Source organism: Echinops telfairi, unplaced genomic scaffold (genome assembly GCF_000313985.2).
Source record: "Echinops telfairi isolate 266 unplaced genomic scaffold, ASM31398v2 ScPeMD7_22;HRSCAF=79, whole genome shotgun sequence".
Taxonomy (NCBI): domain Eukaryota; kingdom Metazoa; phylum Chordata; class Mammalia; order Afrosoricida; family Tenrecidae; genus Echinops; species Echinops telfairi.
Window position 1 is genome coordinate 3,853,871 of NW_022103919.1, and position 24,117 is coordinate 3,877,987.

Sequence of the window (24,117 nt, forward strand, 5' to 3'; positions counted from 1 at the left end):
GAACCTCTATAGAGGGCTGCTGTGAGTCAGCGTCAACTTAGTTGGCATTGCATCTTTTGGAGGGGTCATGAGCCCTCCAGCCTTGTCATCGGGACCTGGTTCTGCTTTTCCACTCCCTACCCCCATGCTGCCTCTTAGGAAAGGTCTTGCCTGCAGTTCACACTGGCCTGCATCTCCTTGGGGCAGGACGTGGCCGGGCAGCCGTGGCTGGGTCTCCACCTTCTGCTCTGTCTTTGTAGGAGCAGGCTGGGTAGCAGGAGCTGGGTCTGCTGCCCTGATCACCAGCATAGTGGCTGCCATCGGCCCCAGGCCTACGGCAAAAACGAAAGGAAATGGGTGGTTGCTTTTTGTAAATTTTTCATGACGAAGTAGTTGAAGCACACAGATGAAAGACTACAACAAATACCTTTGTAGCCAGAGCTCAGGTTTGTCAGACTATAATGTGTGCCTCGTGCGTGTGTGTAAACCATTTCCTATATAATTGACACCTCTTCCCCAATTCTACTTTCTTCCCGTTTCAGAGGAAACTTCTCTTGATTTTGGTGATTTCCAAATATATGTTTAATACCTCCACGGCTATACAGAAAACTGTCTCTGGGTGTCTTTGTATAGTTCTGTTTGGGGAGGCGGGTTCAGCACTGATTTTTGAGGTTCATTCTTGCTGTTGACAGTCTGAGCTCAAGTTCATGAACTTGCATCGTTTTCGAGCCTCGTGGTATGACTAGGACAATTTCTTCTATCTTTGTCCCTGTTGATGTCCCTTTGTCCCTGTCTTGTATCTTTGTCCGTTTTCTGATGTGTTTGTGACTTCTTGTACATATATGAAGAGACTCTTAAGGTATATACCGAGCAGAGAAATTACTGAGTCTCGTAGGGTTTGTGCACCCTAACCCCTCATCCAGGAATCCAACATTTTTCTCAAGTGGAGGGGATAAAAGTATATCTGATTGTTTTAATATGCATTCCCAAATTACTAATAAGGCTACCAGTGGTTTCATACGTGCATTTCCATGTGCGTTTCCCGTGTATTGCCAAGTGCTGTATTTTGCCCCCCTCCTTAAAATTAGTACTTTCTCATATTTTTAGGAGTTCTTTAGTATGCCTGGATATGAATTCCTTGGTGGTTATGCCCATTGTGAATTACCTCCTGGTCACTGATGCCTTTTTGCTTGTTTATGGTGTCTCCAGAGGACATACTTTTAAAATGTTAGGCGGTCGATAATATCAATCTTTTCCTGTAAGGGCTTGTACTTTTTAAAGTAAGAAACGGTTTCTTATTTGGGAGACATTAAGACAGTCTCTTGGATTTCCCGGTCAGCGTTTCCAAGTGTTGCCTCTGTCTTTAATTCACTGGTATCTGTTTACCCATAAGAAGGAGAGGGGGCCTTCTTTTCCTGTGACTAACCGGGGACCAGCACCGTTTATGGAAGACCCCTTTCCCCTCCTGTCCTGCAAAGCCCTGTAGTAAATTTCCAGAACTGTGAAGGTCTCTTTTCTGGGCCGTCTCCTCTTGACTCATCCAGAAGGTAAGAAAGGTGAGGTCAGGTCTCTTCCTGACTCATCAGTAATTCCACCTAGCCTTGTGTCAACACGACACTGTCTAAATTCAAATCGCTTTAGGATGTCTCATGTCTCAGTGTCTGATAGGTGCCTCCTTCCTCCTTATTCTTCCAAATTGCCCTAGCTATTTTTTTAAAACTTTTTATTGTGAGTGAGATAGGAGTTTATCTTTCAGCTCATTAGATGTTCCAATGGCTTGCCCTGTTCCACCCCCTCTCTCTTTTTTGGCCCTCCTCCCTCTTGTAGGGTCTTACCTGCCCCCTCACCCAGGCCAATACTGTCTGCCCTTTAGTGGACAGGACACGTTGCGGCTCCAGAGCCAGAGACAGGCACGGAAGCAAAGCTGTACGTTTCTGAAGGATATTATTCAGGTCATGGCGATTTCATTTGTTTGTGAAAAGTGGCGAAGGGAGACGTCAGACAGTGTAAGACTTGACAAAATAATAATAATTCAGAAGTTGTCACGGGTTTGTGAGGGCGGTGGGGTTGGGAGGGAGAAGAGAAAATGAGGAGTTGATTCCAAGGGCTCAAGTAGAAAGAAAATGTTTTGAGAATGATGGTGGCAACGGGTGTACCAGTGTGCTTGACACCGTGGATGGATGGATGAATTGTGAAGAGTTGTACAAGCGCCCAATAAAATGATTAATAGATACATATGGCTCTCAAATAATTTTTAAATTGTGTGAGGAGCAGAGCGAGCTCTTCTGTCTCAAAAGCTTGCCAACCCCTGGTCTACCTGTGACTTCCCTTTGCCTCCCAACTCTCATAGGCACCAAAGCCTGGTTCTTTGGGCAGGAAAGCCTTTGTCTTGATTTGACGTGTTAGGTGTGGTCTCACCCCATGTGTGTCCTTTTGCGAGGCACTCACTGCGCTCAGCGTAAGGCCCCCCCCAAACCCAGCCATGTCCCGAGGTGCCTCACGGCCTCGGCATTGCCCTGTAATGATGTGTGTGCCGTAGTGCCCCGAGGTGTGCATGGACCAACTAGTGTAGTCAGCCGCTGACAGGCGCCAAGGCCGTTCTCAGCTTCCTACTACTGTGAATAGTGCTACTGCGGTGAACATGGATGTGCAGATATCCGTCTGTCCATTCATCCGTCTGCGTGGAGTCCCTTGTTTCTTTAGCGTATGTACACATAGAGGAATTGCTGGGTCATGCTTCAGTATGTCTGCTCCCAGGTGTCGAGGAAGGAAGCCCCATACACTTTGCACCGTGGCTGTGTAGGCTTGCAGTCCCGCCACCCCCTCCCCAGCATTGGTGCTCTTTGGGGCTTTGTTTTAACTTTGCTATCAAAGCTGAGGCGAGGCGAGGCGGTATGGCTCATCGTTGTTTTGATTGCCATCTGAAATGACTAGCCATCTCAAGCGTGGCTTCCTTTGCCTGGCCACCTGGCTGTCTTTGGTGAACCGTCTGTGCATGTCCCCTGCCCATTTTTAGAGTGGATTTTTCGTCTTTTCCTTGTTGGGGCGGCGCAGCTTTCTATAGATTCCTGAGATTAGTCCCTGGTCCCACACATCACTGCCAAGAACGTCTCCTCAGGCTGTGGCTTCTCTTCTGCTCCTTGCGATGACGTCTTTCGATGCTGAGGAGGCCCCAGTCACCTCTGGACTTCTGTATGTGTGTGCGTTTTATTACGTCTGAGGGTAAGCTTAGCTAGTTTGTAGCTAGCTTGTCCCTATTTTTACAGTGATGATCTGGGGTTTGCATGTAGGTCTTTGATCCATTTTGAGTTCGTTCATGCTTGGGGGTGGGGGGTATGGATCCTGTTTCCGTCTTCTGCAAATGGAAATCTAGCTGTACCAGCACCGTGTGTTGAAGAGAGTCCTCTCTCTCTTCCTTATAGATTGTGTGTCTCCCCTTTGTCCAAGATCAGTTGTCTGTATGTAGATGCATGATTTCTGGATGCCCTACTCTTCCCCAGTGGCCTACATATCTCGGTGGTCCCAGGACTGGGCTGTTTGGACCACTGTGGCCGTGTAGTAGATTGTGAGGTTGGGGAGTGAGAGAGAGGCCTCCTCCATTGCCTTTCTCTTAGCTCTTCTCCATCCTTTGAAACAGCATTTTTTTTAAATCCCTTTTTAAAAATTACTTGAATAACATATGCTTATAATAGAAAGATAGAAGTAAGTTTGAGGTGACAATCACTATTAAAAAGAAGCCGGCTTAGATACCAAGAGCTCAAGTAGAAAGCAAATGTTCTGAGAATGATGATGGCAACAAATGTACAAATGTGCTTGACATCATGGGTGGATGGATGGATGGATTGTGATAAGAGTTGTGCGAGCCCCCAATAAAATGATTAAATTTAAAAAGAAAGAAAGAAACCGGCCTACTCTCACTGCTAAGACTCTTCCAGAGAGAGAGAGAGTGTGTGTGTGTGCGCGGCGCGCGCGCCTTCATTAATGGTGCAGGTACAGCCATGCTAGTTGTGTCACCGCCTTGGAAGACGTGCACCCCGAGTGCTCCTTGGCGGCCAGGATGGCAAGATACGTCATCTCACGTACTTAGCAGGGAAGACCAGTCCTGGAACAGCGCTTCCTGCTCGGTAAAGTGGAGGGGCGGCGAAAAAGAGGGAGACCCTTGAGAAGATAGATTGACACGGTGGCTGCAGCAATGGATGGTGTTGTTCTGTTGTGCGTGGGTTCAGAACCAACCCGACAGCCGCTGACGACAGCAACTTTGCACGTTCTTAATACCAGTGAGTGTGTTCATTGTTGCATCAGTTCCATTATTTGGCAATACTTAGCCGCTCACCCTGTCTAGATGGGCGCTCTCCGTTTGCCCTGGGAATAAACAATGCTGTGGCAGACTTTCCTGTAGTGGATTCTTTCTCCGAGTTTCCCCCCCTTTCCTCAGACTTCCTCTCTTTTTCAGACTCTTCTCAGTTCAGCAGGACTGTCACACCTGTCTTTTGGCCTTTGCCCAAGGGCCCTGAGACGAATCTGAAATCACCCGTGTCCTGCTGTGCACCCAGGCACCCTTTGCGGTCTCTGGCCCACCACCTCCGGTGTTTTTCTTGGGGAGAGTCCGGAGTCTCCCACTTCAAAGCCAAACCCACAGCCATCGTGTTGAGATGGACTCATTGCGATGGTCTAGCACGGAGCAGAACTGCTCCTTGTGGTTTCCGAGACTGGTTCTTCATGGGGACAGCCAGCCACATCTCCCACAGAGCAGCTGGTGAATTTGAACTGCCAGCCTAGCGCTTAGCAACCTCAGGCCTGATCCGCTGGCCACCCGAGCTCCCTGGTGAGTGCTCCTTCCTGACCTCTGAGAGGCGCCCAGGAGTGCGGGTGGTGTAGTGGGTCATGTGTTTGCTACCAACCAGTTGGAAACCACCCACCACTGTGGGAAGAAGATAGGAGGCATGCCTGCCACGGAAAGGGGCGGTTCTAGCTGACCTGTAGGGTCTGCATGGGTCAGAACTGACTCCTCGGCCCTGAGGACCAGCAGGAGGAGGAGCGGGAGGGCACCGGAGAATGGATGTAGGAGTTCTGGAAGGAGAAGTAGCTAGACAGGATCCGCGAGGAAGAAGTCAGATGCCCTTTTTCCAGCCACCCTGGTCTCACCCACGTTGCTTCTAGTCAATATCCGCTCCAAATGGTCCATCTCTTGGAGCAGAGACCTGACCTCACCCGACTGACTTCCTGCACCCTCCTGAAGCTGCCAAGTCCAATCCCCACCCCCCTGAGCTGTGTTTAGATTAAGTCCTATTGTTGTGTTGCCCGCCTTGGGGCAGATTCCATCTCCTAGCGACCCAGGACAGAGGAGAACCATCCCTTGCTGTAATCTTTATGGCAACAAATCTTCCAGTCTTTTCTCCTGCAGAGCCACGGGGCTTTAAAGTGCCCAGCACTTCACCACTTTAGCAAGGGCATCTTGTCAGTGTCTCACTGTTGTTGCCTTTCATTGCACAGGCAAAACACGCTGGCAAAAATATCAGCCAGCATTTCCGTGTTAGATTTCTGTCTTCTCCTCTCACTGCAAGTGTCACCGGCTCTGAGTGCAGGGAGGTGAAGGGTTAGGAAAATGGGGTCATAGTCATTTGGCATGGTTTGGTTTCCCACTTGTGTTCCAAAATGGTAACAGATGCAGTCACCGCCATGCTTCTGCCACACCATAGTGGCTTCTCTGCTGTGCTAGGAGGTGCTGCTGTGCCCACCTCTTGTGCCGCCACCCCCACTCCGTCTTTCCCAGGGGCCAGTGACCCAGGTTCTCCTTCCCTTGGCGTGTCCTTCCTCTGCCTGTGCGCATTTGTCACTCACTCACTCGTCAGGAACCCGCTGGAGACCAGAAGGCTTGGGGAGGGCTTGCCCTCCACACCCTCCGCTTCCCCCCACCCCCAGGCCCTGGCACTGAGCCTGCCACACGCTGTGCCCAGTGTTCCCAGCCCTGGCCTAGCACTCTGGAGGCAGGGCCTGTCTCTAAGCCTTATTTCACCCGTGGGGAACTAAGCCTGGGAGATGTGAAGTCACCTGCTCCTTTCTCTGCTAGTGGGCGACAGAGACCTCCTTGAGCGCTGGCCTGTGCTTCCACCTCCAGGCATGCTCCCCCTGCTCGGGGTCCCCCCAACGAAAGTGGTTTGGGAAGCCCCATTTCTGTCATCTTGCTCTCCTGAGAGCTAGGTGGGGCATCTGTTACTGTCCCCATTTTATGGATGGGAAGGCCAGGGTGCCAATAGGGGAAGGTGACCCAGCTCCCAGACAGTGCCTCTTTGCACCGAGCTGCATGCAAGAACAGTCAGGACAGGGGGCACCTGTGGTGGTGGCTTTGGGGCCAGAGCCCTGCTGTCCGTCCTGGGGTGGGGGTTGCTGCAGCGTCTCAGGGAGGGTGGAGTCTGGGTGGGACAGGCCCACCCTTTGGTACTTAGGCCCACCTTTTATAAAATGTGGGCATGTCTACGACATAGTCTCCATTTTCTCAGATGGGGGAAACTGAGGCCTTGAGTGGGAAGCCATTGAGCCCCTCTGCTAGGAGGCAGTGCTGACGTGAAAGCAAATCCAGGGGGGACAAATGCACTGTCCAGCAAGAAGCCCCCCCCACCTTCCTGTGCTTCCTGCCCGCAGCCAGGGGTACCTCATGGATAGCTGTCTTCATACCCCCTTCCCTTTACAGACACACGATTTCTTCCCCGAGCCTCAGTTTTCTCACCTATGAAATAGGACGGTACGTTGGCCATCTCTGAGCTTGTTGGAAGGTTCTGGGCTTAGCAGGTGCATTGTCATTCCCTAAATGGGGAGCTCATGCAGAGGGGCTCACTGCGTGTCACCCTGCTTCTGGCTGGGTCCTTGCACTAGTGACTGGCACTCCCACCTGTGGGGATGCATTTCCTTCCTCAGGGTCCCCAAGGTTGGGCAGGAACAGGGAGGGGCCCAGAACTTCAGCTTCCTCCCTCAGTGCCACATCCCCCTGGAACCTGACTCTGCCCCTCTTCCACACCACACCCTGCGGTGGTATCCTGCCCTCCCCTCCCCTCAGGTGCTCAGGATTTATTGACCACTTGCCCTCTGCGTTCAGGAGCCTTCATGACGAGTGGTTAGTGTTGGGCTGCGATCTGCAAGATCAGCAGTTCAAAATCACCAGCTGTTTAAAGGGGAAGGACAGAGCTTTCTACTTCAGTGAAGAGTGACCTGACCGTCTGAGAACCTCCCGGGCAGGTCTGCCCTGTCCTGTAGTGACCCGGTGAGTGGGCACCGACTCCATGGCAGGGAGTTTGGGTTTAGGTTTTGCATGCAGTACCTTCTTATCATCAGGGAGCAGCTGCTTGCCCCAGGTGATATGCCTTAAAAGGCCTCTCCTCCACTAGGGCCCCACCCCACCCCCCAAGTGTGACAGCCACTGACTTCCCAGCAGACCTGGGAGTTAGCCTCTGGGTTTATATGCTAAGAGCTTGAGGCTGAGAGCCAGGGAGGAGCTGGCTCGGGCACGCAGTGAAGTCACAGGTCTCTAGCTTGTCTGCGCTTATTATCACTCTGCTATCACTCTGCGGGCTTCCCTCCCTCATTCTTGCAAGGGCCACCTTGCGCTGGGAGGCAGACACCTGGCCTTTTCCTCTTGGGACCTGGCTGGGGGCTGGGGACCCTTCTGTGATTGATATTCCTGAGGACTAAAGCCTTGGCTTTGGTATCTGCACACCTTCCTGATTTGCCCCGGCATCTCATCCAGGAGAGAGGCGGTGAGATGGCACATGGGTGTAGCTAGAGGATCCCAGCCCTGCTGTGTCTCAGCTTTGTATACTGGCGCCGTTCTTCACCTCTCTGGGCCCCCCCATGCCCCCTTGCCCGGTGGGAGTTGTGGCAGCGCTGCCCTGAGAAGTCCCCAGGCTCTGCAGGTTCAGGGTTAGCCCAGGGTCCAGGTGCATTGCCCTCACCAATGGGAAGTGGAATGGTAGAAGCCCTTCTGCTTCGGATCCATTTCCTGACCTCTGCCTCAACGCTAGCCCCCACTGCCCCAGTGAACGAGGTGGTCTCCTCTGTGGGCCCTTCCCAGCAGAGCTAAGCCTGTCCTGCTGTCACCATGACTACCCATCCCAGCACAGGTCCAGCTCCCTGTGTCACTCCCACACCCCCACTGGGGCCTGGCCGAGGGGCAGGGGCAGGTGCACCCAGGAGAATGGACTGTTCCCGCACTCAGGCAAGTTGTATCCCAGGGGTGCTTGTGGTCGTGTCCCACCTCGGAGCCAGAGGGAGTCAGGGTCGGGAAGACAGCAGGGGCCCAGAGGTGACTGACTCCTCACTGTGAGGGAATGGGCTGCTCCCTGTGTCACACACACACACACACACATCCACACTCACACTCGTACACACACACACATACTCATGTGAGCATACACACACGCGAGCACACATAAACACACACATACGCACGCACATACATACACATACACACTCACACACATGTACACTCACATACACATACTCTCACACATACACACATACCACACACATGCATTCTCACACACACACACACACCTCTGCTCCCCCTCCCTCCTCCGCTGAGATGAGTGAACTTGTGACCACATCCTGTCTGGTCATAAACTACCCCCACCCCAAATGTTTGGCGTCCTGCCTGTGATGGCCTGGCCGTCTCCTGCAGGGACTCCCGGACAGGCTGTTGCATGCCTCAGGCTGGCTCCTCTGGGCCACCCCTCCCTTCTGGCCTCATCCTCAGGCCTCCACCCCTGAGCCAGGAAGTGAGGGAAGGCGCCTTTCCTCTGGGCTGGAGGCGGGCTTTGTGATTCAGCAGCCCCCCACCCCAGTGCCACTTTTCCAGGAGTGTGGGTGGTGAGGAGCCAGTTGGTCATTAGAGGGCCTGAGGCTTTCCTGGGGGGTGGACAGAAGGCCTGGCCTCACCAGGAGGGCCGTCCCTTGGGTGGGAGCCACCAGCCTAGGGCGGTAGTGGTGTCTGCTGGCCCCTCAGTGACCTGAACTTTGGTAACCCTGGGAGGGGGCAGGGAGGCCCAACTTCTGTGCCTGGTTTCTCTCCGCCCCACCTGTGTGCCTGTAGGGCTAAACTCTGCCCCCGCACAGCAGGGAGCACGTGGACTTGGCCTTGGAGAAACGGCTCCGCCCCTCCTAGCAGAGTGACATGAAGACAGCCCCTGCCCCCTGGGGCAAGCACTGAGCCTGCTGATTGGCACTGACCCCAGTGGGCGCTTGGCAAAATGTGTGGCAGCCACCACCTATGTTAAGTACTTGTTTCCACCTCCCTGGGCTCCGTCGGTCCAGGTCCAGAGCTGTCCCAGCCTTCTTAGAAAAGCTGGGGATGGATGGGCAGTGCTTAGCATTTGTAGGAGGTCCTCTTTCCTGAAAGGTTAGTTACCATTGGCAGTACGACTAGTATCAGTCATCAAAATACAGTGGCCCGTCCAGTGCCAAAGCCCAGGCACACTGCCTCCTCCTCTCCCCCAGAGAGCCAGGCATTTGACAAAGCCCAGCTTCTTAAAGTGCTACACTCTAGCCCACGAAATAGGATGTCTTGTAAAACCACAACCTTATTTTTTTAATACACAGAAAAAAGATTAGACGGCTATTAAACCCAAACCAAACTCCCTGCCTTCAAGTCACAGGGCCCTCTAGGGCAGGCAGAAGGACCCCTGTGAGTTCCTCAGGCTGTAACTGGTGACAGGAGAAAGCCTCGTCCTCCCCCGCCTCCCGCAGAGCGCCTGGTGGATCAGAACCGCTGACCTTGTACAGGCTAGTCCAGCCCAGCTCGCGGCCACCACACCACCAGGGCTCCTCAGAGGGGTGACTCACCCTAGACTGTGTTTACAGGGACTTTCTTTGATTGTCCTGGGGCTTCTGCAAGCCTTTCAGAGAGTTCCGTGACCATGTACGCCCTCGGCCTCCGGAACAGAACGCCTCACCTGCGGTGGAGGCGGTCCAGGCGGATGTGATTCCCTCCTCCGTGTTTGTCCTGCCGCACCCCTCCTGGCTGTCACTGGCTGGAGGCATTCTGAATGCGGCTTCCCTCTCAGTGTTCCCCAGCTTGGCCACGCAATCCAATCCCTGAACCCACGCGATACAAGTCCACTGGAGACCTCTGCTGACTCTCAGTGTTGTCTGTGTACAGCCACACTCATCGTTTCATCCTGCGCAGGGCCAGGGGTCATCTGGGGTTGGGGTGGAGAGCGGTCTTACTTCCTAATCTGCTTCTGTTTGGCTCACTCCCCTAGGCGCCCATCCTGACAGCCCTGTGTTTGTCTGTCCAGTCCCATGCCCCCGAAGCCTAGCACCCACGCCCAGGTAGACTTTTCTCAAAAGTCATTCTCGTTTCACCCGCTCGCCTGCAGTTTGCTTCTCTCGGGTGGTGTGGAAATCCCCTCGGGCCCCTGGTAAGGGTGGGCGGGGTCGGACTGGATGTCTGCATCCTGTTCCCGGGTGGACTGGGAGTTACAAACAAGACCTGCGGGCACTCTGATCACAAATAGGAAGGGCTTGAAAGGCAGGAATTCCCGAATGGGCTTCCTGGAAGAGCCCCAGATTCTAGTGTGAGGGCCGGCGGGCTGGGAGAACCAGGAGGCCGCCTTCTGACCCGCCTGTGTGGACCCAACTTCCCAGCACGCCTTGATCTGCTACATGGAGACACCTCTCACTGCCCCCAGCCCTCCAGCCCCCCATGGTTTGTGGTGAAGGGCAAGGCTAGGACTCTCAGCGGTCTCCCTTCCCTGACCACGGGTTCCCCAGAAAGCCAGGCCGCTCCGTGGTAACCTGTGCTTGTGGGTCCCTTTCAGGGTGAACCATGATTCCAGTGACGGAGCTCCGCTACTTTGCGGACACGCAGCCCGCGTACCGGATTCTGAAACCATGGTGGGACGTGTTCACCGACTACATCTCCATCGTCATGCTGATGATTGCCGTTTTCGGTGGGACGCTGCAGGTCACCCAGGACAAGATGATCTGCCTGCCTTGTAAGTGGGTCACCAAGGATTCCTGCAATGACTCATTCCGGGGCTGGGCAGCCCCCAGCCTGGAACCCACATACCCCAATGCGACAATCCTGCCCACCCCTGACACCGGCCCCACAGGCATCAGGTACGACCTGGACCGGCACCAGTACAACTATGTGGATGCCGTGTGCTATGAGAATCGGCTCCACTGGTTCGCCAAGTACTTCCCCTACCTGGTGCTCCTGCACACCCTCATCTTCCTGGCCTGCAGCAACTTCTGGTTCAAGTTCCCACGTACCAGCTCGAAGCTGGAGCACTTCGTGTCCATCCTGCTCAAGTGCTTCGACTCGCCCTGGACCACGCGAGCACTGTCCGAGACCGTGGTGGAGGAGAGCGACCCCAAACCGGCCTTCAGCAAGATGAATGGCTCCATGGACAAGAAGTCCTCCACGGTCAGCGAGGACGTGGAGGCCACCGTGCCCATGCTGCAGCGGACAAAGTCGCGCATCGAGCAAGGCATCGTGGACCGCTCGGAGACGGGCGTGCTGGACAAGAAGGAGGGGGAGCAGGCCAAGGCGCTGTTTGAGAAGGTGAAGAAGTTCCGGACCCACGTGGAGGAAGGAGACATCGTGTACCGCCTGTACATGCGGCAGACCATCATCAAGGTGATCAAGTTCATCCTCATCATCTGCTACACCGTCTACTACGTGCACAACATCAAGTTCGACGTGGACTGCACCGTGGACATAGAGAGCCTGACAGGCTACCGCACCTACCGCTGTGCCCACCCGCTCGCCACCCTCTTCAAGATCCTGGCCTCCTTCTACATCAGCCTGGTCATCTTCTACGGCCTCATCTGCATGTACACGCTGTGGTGGATGCTGCGGCGCTCCCTCAAGAAGTACTCGTTCGAGTCCATCCGCGAGGAGAGCAGCTATAGTGACATCCCCGATGTCAAGAATGACTTCGCCTTCATGCTGCACCTCATTGACCAGTACGACCCGCTCTACTCGAAGCGCTTCGCCGTCTTCCTGTCGGAGGTGAGTGAGAACAAGCTGCGGCAGCTGAACCTCAACAACGAGTGGACGCTGGACAAGCTGCGGCAGCGGCTCACCAAGAATGCGCAGGACAAGCTGGAGCTGCACCTGTTCATGCTCAGTGGCATCCCTGACACGGTGTTCGACCTGGTGGAGCTGGAGGTGCTGAAGCTGGAGCTGATCCCCGACGTGACCATCCCGCCCAGCATCGCCCAGCTCACGGGCCTCAAGGAGCTGTGGCTGTACCACACGGCGGCCAAGATCGAGGCTCCCGCCCTGGCCTTCCTCCGCGAGAACCTGCGGGCCCTGCATATCAAGTTCACCGACATCAAAGAGATCCCGCTGTGGATCTACAGCCTGAAGACCCTGGAGGAGCTGCACCTGACCGGCAACCTGAGCGCTGAGAACAACCGCTACATCGTCATCGATGGGCTGCGGGAGCTCAAGCGCCTCAAGGTGCTGCGGCTCAAGAGCAACCTGAGCAAGCTGCCCCAGGTGGTCACAGATGTGGGGGTGCACCTGCAGAAACTGTCCGTCAACAACGAGGGCACCAAGCTCATCGTCCTCAACAGCCTCAAGAAGATGGTGAACCTGACGGAGCTGGAGCTGATCCGCTGTGACCTGGAGCGCATCCCCCACTCCATCTTCAGCCTCCACAACCTGCAGGAGATCGACCTGAAGGACAACAACCTCAAGACCATCGAGGAGATCATCAGCTTCCAGCACCTGCACCGCCTCACCTGCCTTAAGCTGTGGTACAACCACATCGCCTACATCCCCATCCAGATCGGCAACCTCACCAACCTCGAGCGCCTCTACCTGAACCGCAACAAGATCGAGAAGATCCCCACCCAGCTCTTCTACTGCCGCAAGCTGCGCTACCTGGACCTCAGCCACAACAACCTGACCTTCCTCCCCGCCGACATCGGCCTCCTGCAGAACCTGCAGAATCTGGCCGTCACGGCCAATCGGGTGAGTGACCTGGCCACCGCCCACCGCAGGGGCTGGCGAGGGAGACTGCTCGGGACTCTCTGGTGCCCGGTGGCTCCAGACTCTGCACCTGTGGTTCTCCGAACCGCCCAGGAAGGAATTTGCTCAAAACACACACTCCGCGGTCCCACCCCAGGCCTGCTGAATCACACTCCGTGGTTGGGCGCCCCAGTCATTCTGAGTCTTTGCCATAGAATGCTACATAGTTGTCCTGGCCGAGGGAGGGCTGCCAGCAGGGATGGTGTGGGCTGCTGGGCCCCCCCCACCAACCTGCCCTTGGAGCCATGATCCCAGGATGTGCATGTGCGGAGGACCCTGCGGATCCTTCTCTCTCTCTGGGTTTGGAAAGGAGGAGCCAGGCCGGAGCTTGGAGGCTAGCTTCCTCTGCTTGCCCCCAGCTGGGTTTGGAGGCCTGGGGCCAGCAGAGCTGGGGAAACTAGGCCGCCGGGCTTGCTGAAGTGAAGTCAGGTGGTGTCTGCAGCTGGTGAAGAGCAGAGTTCGCGTGGGGGGCTGCTCTTTGGTCACCTGCCTTGCTGGAGAACCAGCGGCAAATCACTGAGGCGACTTGGGAAGGTGAGGGGAGGCCGTACCTGCAAAACCACTGGTGGCAGCCCCACCTGGCTTCTGCCCAGCCAAGGGTGAAGCCACAGCTGGAAAGGCCCCTCGCCAGAGGGAGGCAGGTGCAGTGAAGGGCAGGTTCTCCTATGGCTCTGCGGTCTGGGCTTCTGCAGGGGGAACAAAGCACAGCGGCCAGGAGGACCCCCTCCCCACCCCTCCCAGCGCTGCCTAGGAACCCCCAGAGAGGCTGTCAGTTCAATGAACACGCCTTCCGGGTCCTGACTGACAGGGTTCTTGTGGTTCAGGATGGTGGTGGGAGTCTGAGTCCCAGGCTTGGGAGATGAAGGGGAGGCCTGCTTCACCCTCACCTTTGCCCCACCCCACCCCAATCATAGGCAGTAGTGCTAACATAGCCCCCATTTGTTTACTGAGCCTCTTCTCACTTAGTCTGTGGCTGGTATGAGACACCGTCCCACTGAATCCTCCCCACAGGAGGCAGCAGTCTAGGCACACAGGAAGGAGCACCCCACACATTCTCTCTCCCTGTCTCCCCATCTCCTCATGTCTCCATCCATCTATCCATCCTCGCCTTCCCCAGCACTCGTCAGAAACCCTCCCTCTTCTCCCCTTGCAAACTCACTTGTCTCGTGTGCACATTAGGGATTGGGACAGAATCCCTAACGAACGCACACCCGTGGGGAGAGGGGTGAGGGTTATATCCGAGGCTGCTTGATTGTGGACAGTCCCTTGGGAAAGAAGCCCAGTTGGAGTGTAACAGACAGAGGGCTTGCCCACAGCGCCCTGTTGGAACTGCATCATTTACCCCTGGAGTGGGCGCTGACATTCCTCTGCCCTCCCACAATCCTTTCTGATGAATGCCTTGTTCTGGGGGTTGTACCACGCTCCACCTGCTCCCCTGCTAGGTAGAGGAGGGTTTAGGCTTAGAGCCTGGCTGCCCATTCTTTCTGCCCCATCTGCATTGCCCCACACCAAGCATGCCTGTTGGCTGAGGTCACCTCTCAGGAAAGGCACCGGCAGAGGAAGGAGACCCTGTTTAGCACACTGCTTTATCACATCCGGTCCCCACCCACAGAACACCAGAGGCCTTTCTAGGGAAAAAACAAACAAAAAAAACACGTTAATTTGGGTCCATTCCAGTCAGGCTCCTCCTTTGGAGCTTGAGACCTGAACCTCTCTCCTGGATGGTTCTCACGGCTTGATGGCTCCCATGAACCACTGGGGTAGGGAAGGGGCGGGATGGTGCAGGCCTTGGCTCAGCCCCTTAGATGTGGCGTTCCCTTTGGGTTTAACCTGATGCTAAGGAATACTTCCGCCATTCATCTGTCTGTCGGCTGATCGCACTCTGGTCGTTTGTGCGTGGCTGTGATGCTGGTAGTGGGCCCACCCGTATTTCAAACACCAGCAGGGTCACCCATGGTGGACAGCTTCATAGAACTCCCAGGCTCAGACAGACTAGGAAAAAGGTCCACAAGATCTATTGCTTTGAAAAGTCCTCCAGTGGAAACCTTACGCACAGCAGGGGGACGTCGTCTGCTACAGTGCCAGAGGAGCCCCTCCGTGTGGAAGGCACGCATAACCCGACTGAGGAAGACCTGCCCCCTCCAAATCACGTTGCCCTAAGCATGTGGACGGAGCAAAGCTTTGGGGACCTTCATTTGCTGATTGGCCCGACTTACAGTGAGCAGCAGCAGCTGTGCCCTTCGACTAATGATCGCAGCATGAACTGTGTGGAATACAAATTTAGGGAAGTGGAAGTTGTCCAGGAACACAGTGGAACCCTGGGACACGGACACCCCAGGCCTCGGAACTGCAACAGACCGGCATTGACCATTTCGAATCAGACAGGTCATCGATCTCGGCAACGAAAAACCGAAGAGGAGCAGCATCAAACTCATCACCTAGAAGGACACTCAAAGCTCTCTCCTGAAGTACGTCAGTGATAGACTGGTTAATATTACTCAGCTTAATGCATCTGCCACTAAGGCCAATTGAAGATTCTTACCAATTTCTGTGATCTGGAATGGATCAAACGTGCAGCCAAGACACATTGAGGACATTGTGTTGTGCAATAACTCAATCACAAAAGGACAGGCTCTTATAAAGTCGATGAAAGGTGTTCACCCTAAAGCAGCGGTTCTCAACCTGTGGGCCTCGACCCCTTTGGGAATCAAACAACCCTTTCCCAGCGGTCACCCTAATTCATAACAGTAGCACAATTACAGTTGTGAAGTAGCAACAAAAATAGTTTTATGGTTGGGGGTCACTACAACATGAGGAACTGTATTAAAGGGTTGCGGCACTAGGAAGGTTGAGAACTACTGGCCTAAAGGAAACCTTTCGACGGTCACCAGGGGTGGGAAGGAACATGTGGGTAGATTACTGACCGTCTGTCGGTGTGCCACACTGTGGTGGCTTGTGTGTTGCTGAGATGCCAGAAGCGACATCACTGGTGTTTCAGATACCGGCACCGGCACCGAAAGTGAGCAGATTTCAGCAGAGCTGCTTGATCAAGAATAAGACTACAAAGAAGGACTAGGCTGTCCGCTTCAGAGGAAGTAGCCGCTGGCAAACTTTGTGGACCACATGGAAACATTGGCAGATAGTGAGGGCCTAGCGAACAGTTGTGGGGACGGCACCGGACCAGGCATGGTTACTCCATTGTACACGGGTCTCTGCGAGTCAGAAGCAGCTTGATAGCACCTAATAACACCAAAAAGAATGAACACCCATCCGTTTCAGGAGGTGATGTCTCATTCGATGGCACTGAAGGAAGAAGTTGAAGCTGCACAGAAGGCATTAATGGAAAACAGAGCTCCAGGAATTGATGCAGTAACAATTGAGATATTTCAACAAATTGATGTGATGTCAGAAGTGCTCACCTGTTATTCTCTGGGCCAACAAATTTGGAAGGCAGGTGTCTAGCCAACCGACTAGAAGAGGTAACCCAACAGAATGAGAATTTTATTGAACAATATTATTAATGTCACACTTAAGTGAAATTTGGCTGGCAGTCATTCAAAAGCAGTTGCAGCAGTTTATTAACAGGGAGCTGTCAGAAATTCAAGCCAAATTCAAAAGAGGATGTGGAACTAGAGCTGTCATTGCTGATGTCAGATGAATGGTGGCTGAAAGCAGAGAATACCAGAAGGATCAGTCAGAGCAAGTTATGAGTAGCACTGTGAAGAACGAGAGCGCTGAGACACTAAATGGTGCTTGTGCAGAACCTGTACCTAGACCAGGAAGCAGTCGGTCAAACAGAACAAAGGATACCGCATGGTTTGAAAATCAAGGTAGGAAAGGAGCAGGGTTTTATCCTACCATACTTACTTAGTTGGCTGAGCAAATAATGCAAGAGACTGGGCTATATGACGAAGCACACAGCACTAAGGCTGGAAGAAGCAGCCTATGATAGCATATGACACACCTTGCTTCCTTTCAAGCAGAGGACCTAAAGCGCTTACTGATGAAGATCAAAGACTACACCCTTCAGTGTGGAAGACCAAACCAAAGTCCCCCGCTCACTGCCAGTGACTGGAGGACCCCCGTTGTGACTCTAGCACAGGGTAGAACTGCCCCTGTGAGTTTCCGGGACTGGAAATCTTCATGGGGATAGCAGGGCCCGTCCTCCTCTCGTGGAGCAGCTGATGGTTTCGAGCTGCTGACCTTGCAGTGAGCAGCCTGACCCATAGCTGTTGATCACCAAGCTCCTCTCAGTGTGGGATCCACTTGACCAAACTCACTGCCATGGAGTCGATCCCAACTCACCGCCACACCATAGGACAGCGTAGGAGTGTCCCTATGGGTCTCTGAGACTAACTTTTCAAGGGACTAGAAGCTTCTTCTCTCTGTCAAAGAGCAGCTGGTGGTTTTGAACTGCTGACCTTGTGGTTGGCAGTCCAGCGTGTAACTACTACACCACCAGGGCTCCCTTAAAAAAAAAAAAGTCTTCACAACTGGATTAGTAAGCAACATCATGATAGCGTTTCCAAGGCTGCAGGTCTTTCTCTCTTGGAGTGGCTAGTAGGTTTGAACTCCTGAGCTTGTGGTTAGCAGCCCAACTCCTAACTAGACCACCAGGGTTTCTTCAACATGATGATCGGCAGAGAAAATACTGAAGTTGTCAAGAATTTCATTTCACCAGTGTCCACAATGAATACCCCCAGGGAACCAGCAGGGAAGCACTCAAACGACATGTTGCCTTGGGCAAATCTGCAAAGGACCTCTTTTCAATGTTCAAAAGCAGAGATGTCGTTTTAAAGGCTAAAGTGCAGCTGACCCAAACCATGGTAATTTTCAGTGTGAAAGCGGGGCAATAAATAAGAGTGAAGAAGCGATGCCTTTGCATTATAGTGTTGGTGAAGAATATTAAATATACTATGGGTTGCCCAGAGAACAAACATCTGGGCAAAGTCCATCTAGAATACTCCTTAGAACCCTTAGGGACCAGTCTCTTGGGAAGGCCATCAAACTCCGTAGCGAGTCAGTGACAGGACAGACGGACGCAGGGGCTGCGGTAACGAGCTCAGACTTGGCGGGGATTGTCAGGATGGGCAGGCCTGGGCAAGGTTTGGTTCCGTTGTCCCTAGGGCCACTGTGAGTCAAGACCGAGCGGACAGGTCTAACAGCAGCAAAGGGAATCCCTTGGCCTTGGCCGGGAAAGTCTGTATTTGTTCATCACTGACTCACCATACACCAGGTCAACAGTTTCTACACAAACAGTTTGATGGCCCTGGTTGCGGTCTTCAAATCATACAACCACGCTCGCCCACCACTTCCGAATGGTTGCCTCCCTCCCACGTAAGGTAAACTGATTGCCCCCTGAGTTGCCTGTCTAATCTTTTAACTTGCTGGTGTCAGTTTGATCACATGGAATAGTGCTCAAGGCGACACTGTTTTACTGGTCCAGACGAAACCGTTTGGTTTAAAGGAGACTACAGGGCAGATTTTGGGTTTCATGTTTAAGATGATCTCAGGGCAATTATTTTGGGTGTCCATCAAGTCTCAGTAGCTCCAGAAAGTTTGAATCCCAAGGGAATTTGAACTTTTGTAGTGAGTGCCTTTTCTTTCCCCCGTATTGGCCAGGATTCTTCTGTGTGGTGACTGAGCACCATATGGTTCTGGTCGCTTGGCAAAGAGTAAATGTTTTCCGAGTGCTCTCGGAGTCCAGGTATGAAGCAAGGGCTCCGGCTCCAGAAGGAACAGGGCCCCTCCTTGCCTGTACTGAGCTCCTGGTCTGGGGGGAAAGACGAGTAAAGTAACAGGACACTTGGCACGCAGTGCAACAAGAACTGCTCTTGGGAGCACAGAGGAATGACCCCAACCTAGACTTAATCCAGGGCAGGCCAACTTCCTGAAGAAAGGAACAGTCTACCTGGCCCTTGAAGGATGAGAAGGAGTAAAAAAAAAATCCAAAAACTCCCAGCCATTGGGATAGGGTGGAACTGCCCGACCCTCTGGGACAGGGTAGAACTGCCCCCCGTGGCTTTCAAGACTGTAACTGTTTATGGAGTAGAAAGCCTGGGCTTTCTCCCAAGGAGCGGCTGGTGGTTTCAAACTGCTTACACTGTGGATGTCAGCCCAACCTGTAACCACTACACCACCAGGACCCCTGAGAAGGAATTAGCAGAAGGAAAAAAAGGGAAACTGGTCCGTTCAACAGAGGAGTCTTGGCGGCATAGTGGTTCCACGTTGGGTTGCAATCCGCAAGGTCTGAAGTTTGAAGCCACCAGCCCCTCCTTGGGAGAAAGGCCGGGCTTTCTACTCCCCTGATCAGTTGCAGCGTCCGAAACTCGCAGGGGCAGTTCTACCCTGTCCTGCCAGGTCACGAAGCGTCGGCATCGACTCAGAGGCATGAGTTTTGGGGCAGTCCGGGGTGGGGGTGAGCTGGGGAGGAAAGGAGTCTGGAGTCTAACTGCCTAACAGGAATGTGGACTTTCTCCTGGAGGCAGGGCTGGGGCCCTCTGCAGGAGCCTGGTCAGATCACGTTCTTTCCCACGGAGATGGCAGTGCCCTCTTCATTTGTTCCAAGTCTGTTTCCACTGGCTAGGCCCAGAGTCCCGAAGGCTGGACCTCGGCTGTGTGGCTCTGTGCCTGGCTTCTAGCGCATGTTTCCTAAGTTCTGGTGGTTGAGTGGGTCCAGAAGGAAGCCGACGTGAGTGCGTGTGAAGTGACCTTTGTTGCAGTGAGGAGGATGGAGCCGAGGGGGTCTGTTGAAGGGGGAGCTGGTTGCCATCCGTCCAGGGGCAGTGGCTTGAACTGGAAAAGGCTGCTGGGGTGGAGGCATGATGGACTTGGGGAGGTTCTGGAGGGAGAAGCCATAGACACAGGATAGATTGGATGTGGGAGGCAGGGGAAGGGTCACTCTCGGCGCTCTCACCTGGCTGCCCAGGTAGGCAGGCGAAGGAGCAGTGACAGACGGGAGCAGCAGCACAGGTCTGTGGAGTGGGGTCTGTGTGTCGTGGGCGGGATGTCGGGACCAGGGAGCACTTCTCCCATGGCTCTCTGAGGAAAGGCGGCGGGAGTCTGACTAGAGTCCTAGGCCAGGAGTACACAGGGTCTTGAGGTTGGGGTGGGTGGAGGCAGGTATGAGGAGAATGGGCCCAGGGCTGGTGGATCACCATTACAGGGTGGCATCGAGGATGAACTGGGGCAGAGGCTCCATCCGTGCACCAAGGAGAGAGGCAGGCACCTGGCTGATGTTTTGTCAGGGCGGTGACCATGGGGAGCCAGGGGATGAGCTACCACAGAAGGCTCCTGAGAGGGTTGTCTTCTCTGAGAGCAGCGGGTGGGAGATCTCACCCATGGCTCTAGAGGTCGTTGAGGTTGTGGGCCCAGGGGCGCCAGATGTGGTGCTTCTTAGAGGGAAGGACAGGTTCAGGGGACAGGTGGAGCAGTGCTGACCGGACATGCCTTCCCTTCTCCGGACATGCCTTCCCTTCTCCTTAGGCCTGGAGGGAGCTCACCAGCAAAGGGGAGGGCGTGTCATGGGGAGGGAAGTGTTCTGGGGAGCCAGCTGGGACAGGGACTTTCCAGGGTTGTAGGACAATGAGCACCCTCTGGGCAGATGAGAGCAGAGCAGACAGAGAGCTGAGGCTCTGAGCTGAGGAAGCAAGACTTCGGTCTACCCTCTGACCGTGCAGCCTGAATCAGGACTTGCCTTTTGCCTGTCTCCTCAGCATGGAAAACGGGGCCGTGATGGAGCACTCTCAGGGGCTACTGCTTGATCTCCCACATCCCCATGTGGGATTGGGGCCCAATACCTCCCTTGCCGGAGGTCCCTGCCCTTGATGGCTGCAGGGGACAGTTTTAGGACAATAACCCCAGGAAGGACGCACACGGCAGGGCTGGCTGGGGGAGCACGCACCTTTGTGGAGCTCTTCCTCCGTGAGATTGCCCGGCTTCACTCCCGCCACGCTGTTGGCTGGGGGGGCACCGCGACTGAGTGGCACAGAGCATGGACCACCTGGCCCCATCACTTCCCAGCGTCAGGCCTCTGGGCAAGTTAGCTTCTCTAAGGCCTCAGTTGGGGCTCTAAATGGGAAGAGTTCTTTACAAACGGCAGTGGGGGCATGTCAGCAATTCCTGTCACAGCTGCTGGGGGTGTACAGGGAGGGATGCTGCTAGTGGTTCACATTTGCCAAAGCAGACAAAGGGCTCCGATGGCCAGCTCTGTATACACACACACACACACACACACACACACACACACACGACTTGCCAGGTGAGGAAACTGAAGCCGAGGGAGAGAAAGGGGCCCAGCCGAGAGTCCCATCCCTGAGGGTAAACTCAACCCAGTTCACCAAAAAGGGCAGTTGACGTGGGTTTCTCTGCTCATGATGGACAGAGGGGGCATGGTGGGCACGTGTGTACCAGAGGTTTCCCAGGACAGTGCCAAGGAGGCTTCCTGCACTCCGGGCCAGGAGACGGGTAGAAGGCAGCCAGGCTGTGGCCCAGGTGAGACTGGTGCCTGAGGGGTATCAGAGCGGGCAGGCAGGGAGGGAGGGGGAGGCGGGAGGAAACCCCTGGGCCTGGAGCCACGGCACACGCCTCACTTCTGCCCTCTGCTCTCCCCCCCACACCAGATTGAGGCCCTCCCCCCAGAGCTCTTCCAGTGCCGGAAGCTGCGGGCGCTGCACCTGGGCAACAACGTGCTGCAGTCGCTGCCCTCGCGCGTGGGCGAGCTGACCAACCTGACCCAGATCGAGCTGCGAGGCAACCGGCTGGAGTGCCTGCCTGTGGAGCTGGGCGAGTGCCCGCTGCTGAAGCGCAGTGGGTTGGTGGTGGAGGAGGACCTGTTCAACACCCTGCCCCCCGAGGTGAAGGAGAGGCTCTGGAGGGCCGACAAGGAGCAAGCCTGAGCGCTGGCAGCCAGTTGGAGCATGGGGCTGGCCCTCAGCCGCCAGCCAGCAGCAGGACCGGCCAGGAGGGCCAAGCTCTGCTCCTCCCTGAGGTCCAGGGACAGCCAGCCCAGCCTCTTGGCCAGGCAGGAGCCTGCGGCAGGCAGGATGTGAGCTGGACCAGGGCAAGTGGACTACCTGAAGGGCTGGCCCCTTTGACCCTCTGAGACTCATGCCCCCCCTTCCCCCCTCCCCCCAGGGCAGGCGCCTGTTGGGGGAGATCAGAGGACTGCGCAGTATTTGGACAATCAGGGCCTCCTCTCTGGAGGCCATTTCTCTGCCCCCCCCCCCCCAGCCCCCCCCTCCCCCGGGGCTGAGCCAACGTCAGAGGTCCAGGGTCACCTCCTTAGCTCTTGGTATTTATTTTCCTCTGCGGCCCATCTCTTCCCTCCCGATGACTTACACATTCCCCAGCGGAGGGTGTTCATGGAAGGGCGCGCTGGGTCTCTCCTTTTTCCCTCTTAGTGATGCCTCTGGTGTTCAGTGCCCACCCAGGCTTAAGCAAAGGGGCCCGGGCTGAGCAGCCAAGGGTGGTGGTCCGCGCTGGTGCCAGGCTGGGCTCTGGCAGCACAGCATGCCCCAGAGGAGAGCAGGCCGGTAGTGGAGAGGCCAGGCCAAGCCTGGGGCTGCCCCATCAAGCTTCTTGACGATTTTCAGATTTTTTTTAAGAAAAAAGGTTTTTGTTTTGTTTTAACAGTTTTCACAGTGGAGGATCTGAGTATTAAAAAGAGGGGCGGGGGTCATTTTGAAGGGCAAACAAAGACACTAAAGGCCAGTGAGTGGGCGACCCAGGTGAGGTGGTGGTTTTCCTCGAGGGGAGAAGCCAGACAGTGACTGGTGTGGAGGCCGCAGTGTCTTCCAGATCTACTGCTGCGGCGACCTGGTCTCCTGCTGCTTGTTCCTCTCCTTGCCCGGGGCAGGGTGTTGTGTTCCTTGTTTTATTTTTATTTTTTATTTTTTTTGGAGTCTTGTTTTCTTTCTTCTCCTGTGTCTTGGCAGGCACTCGTTTCTGTGGCTGTTGGCCAAAGTGAATGTTCTGGGAACTGCCAAGAAGGGAGAGGAATTGGGTCGGCTAAGCCCGAGATGCTGGTGCTCCATCCCCCCTCCCACAATGCCCCGGCCCCTCCCCGCCTGCACAGTGTTATGGAGTGACTTCACCTGCACCCTTCCCCTCCTCCTGTGTCATGGGTTGCCCTTGTGCCACCCCTAGTCTCAGCTGCTCACATCAGCCCTGTCACCACCCAGGCCTTCAGAGTGGACGCCTAGAAGGCAGGGTTGGGGTGGGGAGGTCCCCGCTAGGAGGGTAACCCTTCCCGCCCCCTTGCTCCCCACCCCGTTTGGGGTTCAAGCCAGCTTCTATCCAGGGTACCTGGCACCCGCAGCGCAGTCAGGTCTGGTGGCGGGGAGCCACCTTGCTTTAGGTCAGTCACTCGAGTCCCTGCCTTAGAGCAATCACTCAAGACACTAAGGCACATTTTAGCGTCGCACATCTTAACGAATCTGTCCGTCCGTCCAGCCATTTGTGTTCTCCGCGTCATGTCATCAGATGTAACCCTGAGAAATAATGCACACTAGCCTCTGACAACCATGAAGCAATCCGTTACTTTTGGGTCTGAACTTGTAGACTCGGTTCCAATATCAAATAAATCTATAACAGAAAGCCACCGCCGCCACCGGAGGTCTCCATGTCATGGGAGTGTGGGCGGACGTGAATCCCTTCCCTCGCCTCTCAGGCCTTGTCGATTAATTTGTTTAGCGTCCATTTCTTGGACACCTGCAGGGGCGAGTTCATTCTGCTCATGCCTCTGCCTCTGGAAGCTCCTTGGAGACAGGCACTGGACATAAGGTTGACAGGAGGCCCAGGGTATCTGGGGATCCCACAATCAGTGTGTCATCAGCCTTTCCAGTTGCCTGGGGGCTTTGCCCCAAGGATATTTGATGGGTGGGGACTGGGAGAAGAGGACTCGGAAATGGAATCCAGCCACCTTGTCTTCCTGTCCCTTCTCAAAGTCACCTTCTCTATGAAACTGGGTCATCCCTCCCTGCTGTGCCTTCAGCATCTCCATCTGTCCAACGGGCTTCCCACCTGTTGCTCTTGGGTCCTGTGCGATGCAAACAGCGGGTCCCCACAGCTCCGCAGAGGTGGGGCCAAGAGACCCCACGGCCCAGTTG

The 24,117-nt window shown here is 54.8% G+C and overlaps 1 protein-coding gene across 2 annotated transcripts in view; it reads left to right on the forward strand.

Annotated features, from left to right (window-relative positions):
- Nucleotides 1-22,247, forward strand: part of LRRC8A (leucine rich repeat containing 8 VRAC subunit A) — a 29,826-nt gene extending 7,579 nt beyond the window's left edge. Inside the window, exons 1-3 of one of the 2 annotated variants that reach the window (XM_045288583.1) lie at nt 7,209-7,237; nt 10,788-12,952; nt 21,631-22,247. In XM_045288583.1, the coding sequence (XP_045144518.1) occupies nt 10,796-12,952; nt 21,631-21,906 (2,433 nt within the window). In that variant the 5' untranslated portion in view covers nt 7,209-7,237; nt 10,788-10,795 and the 3' untranslated portion in view covers nt 21,907-22,247. Of the gene's footprint in view, nt 1-7,208; nt 7,238-10,787; nt 12,953-21,630 lie in introns of those variants that run through there. The other variant, XM_004713267.2, reaches the window with a different exon arrangement.
- The last annotated feature ends 1,870 nt before the right edge of the window (nt 22,248-24,117 follow it).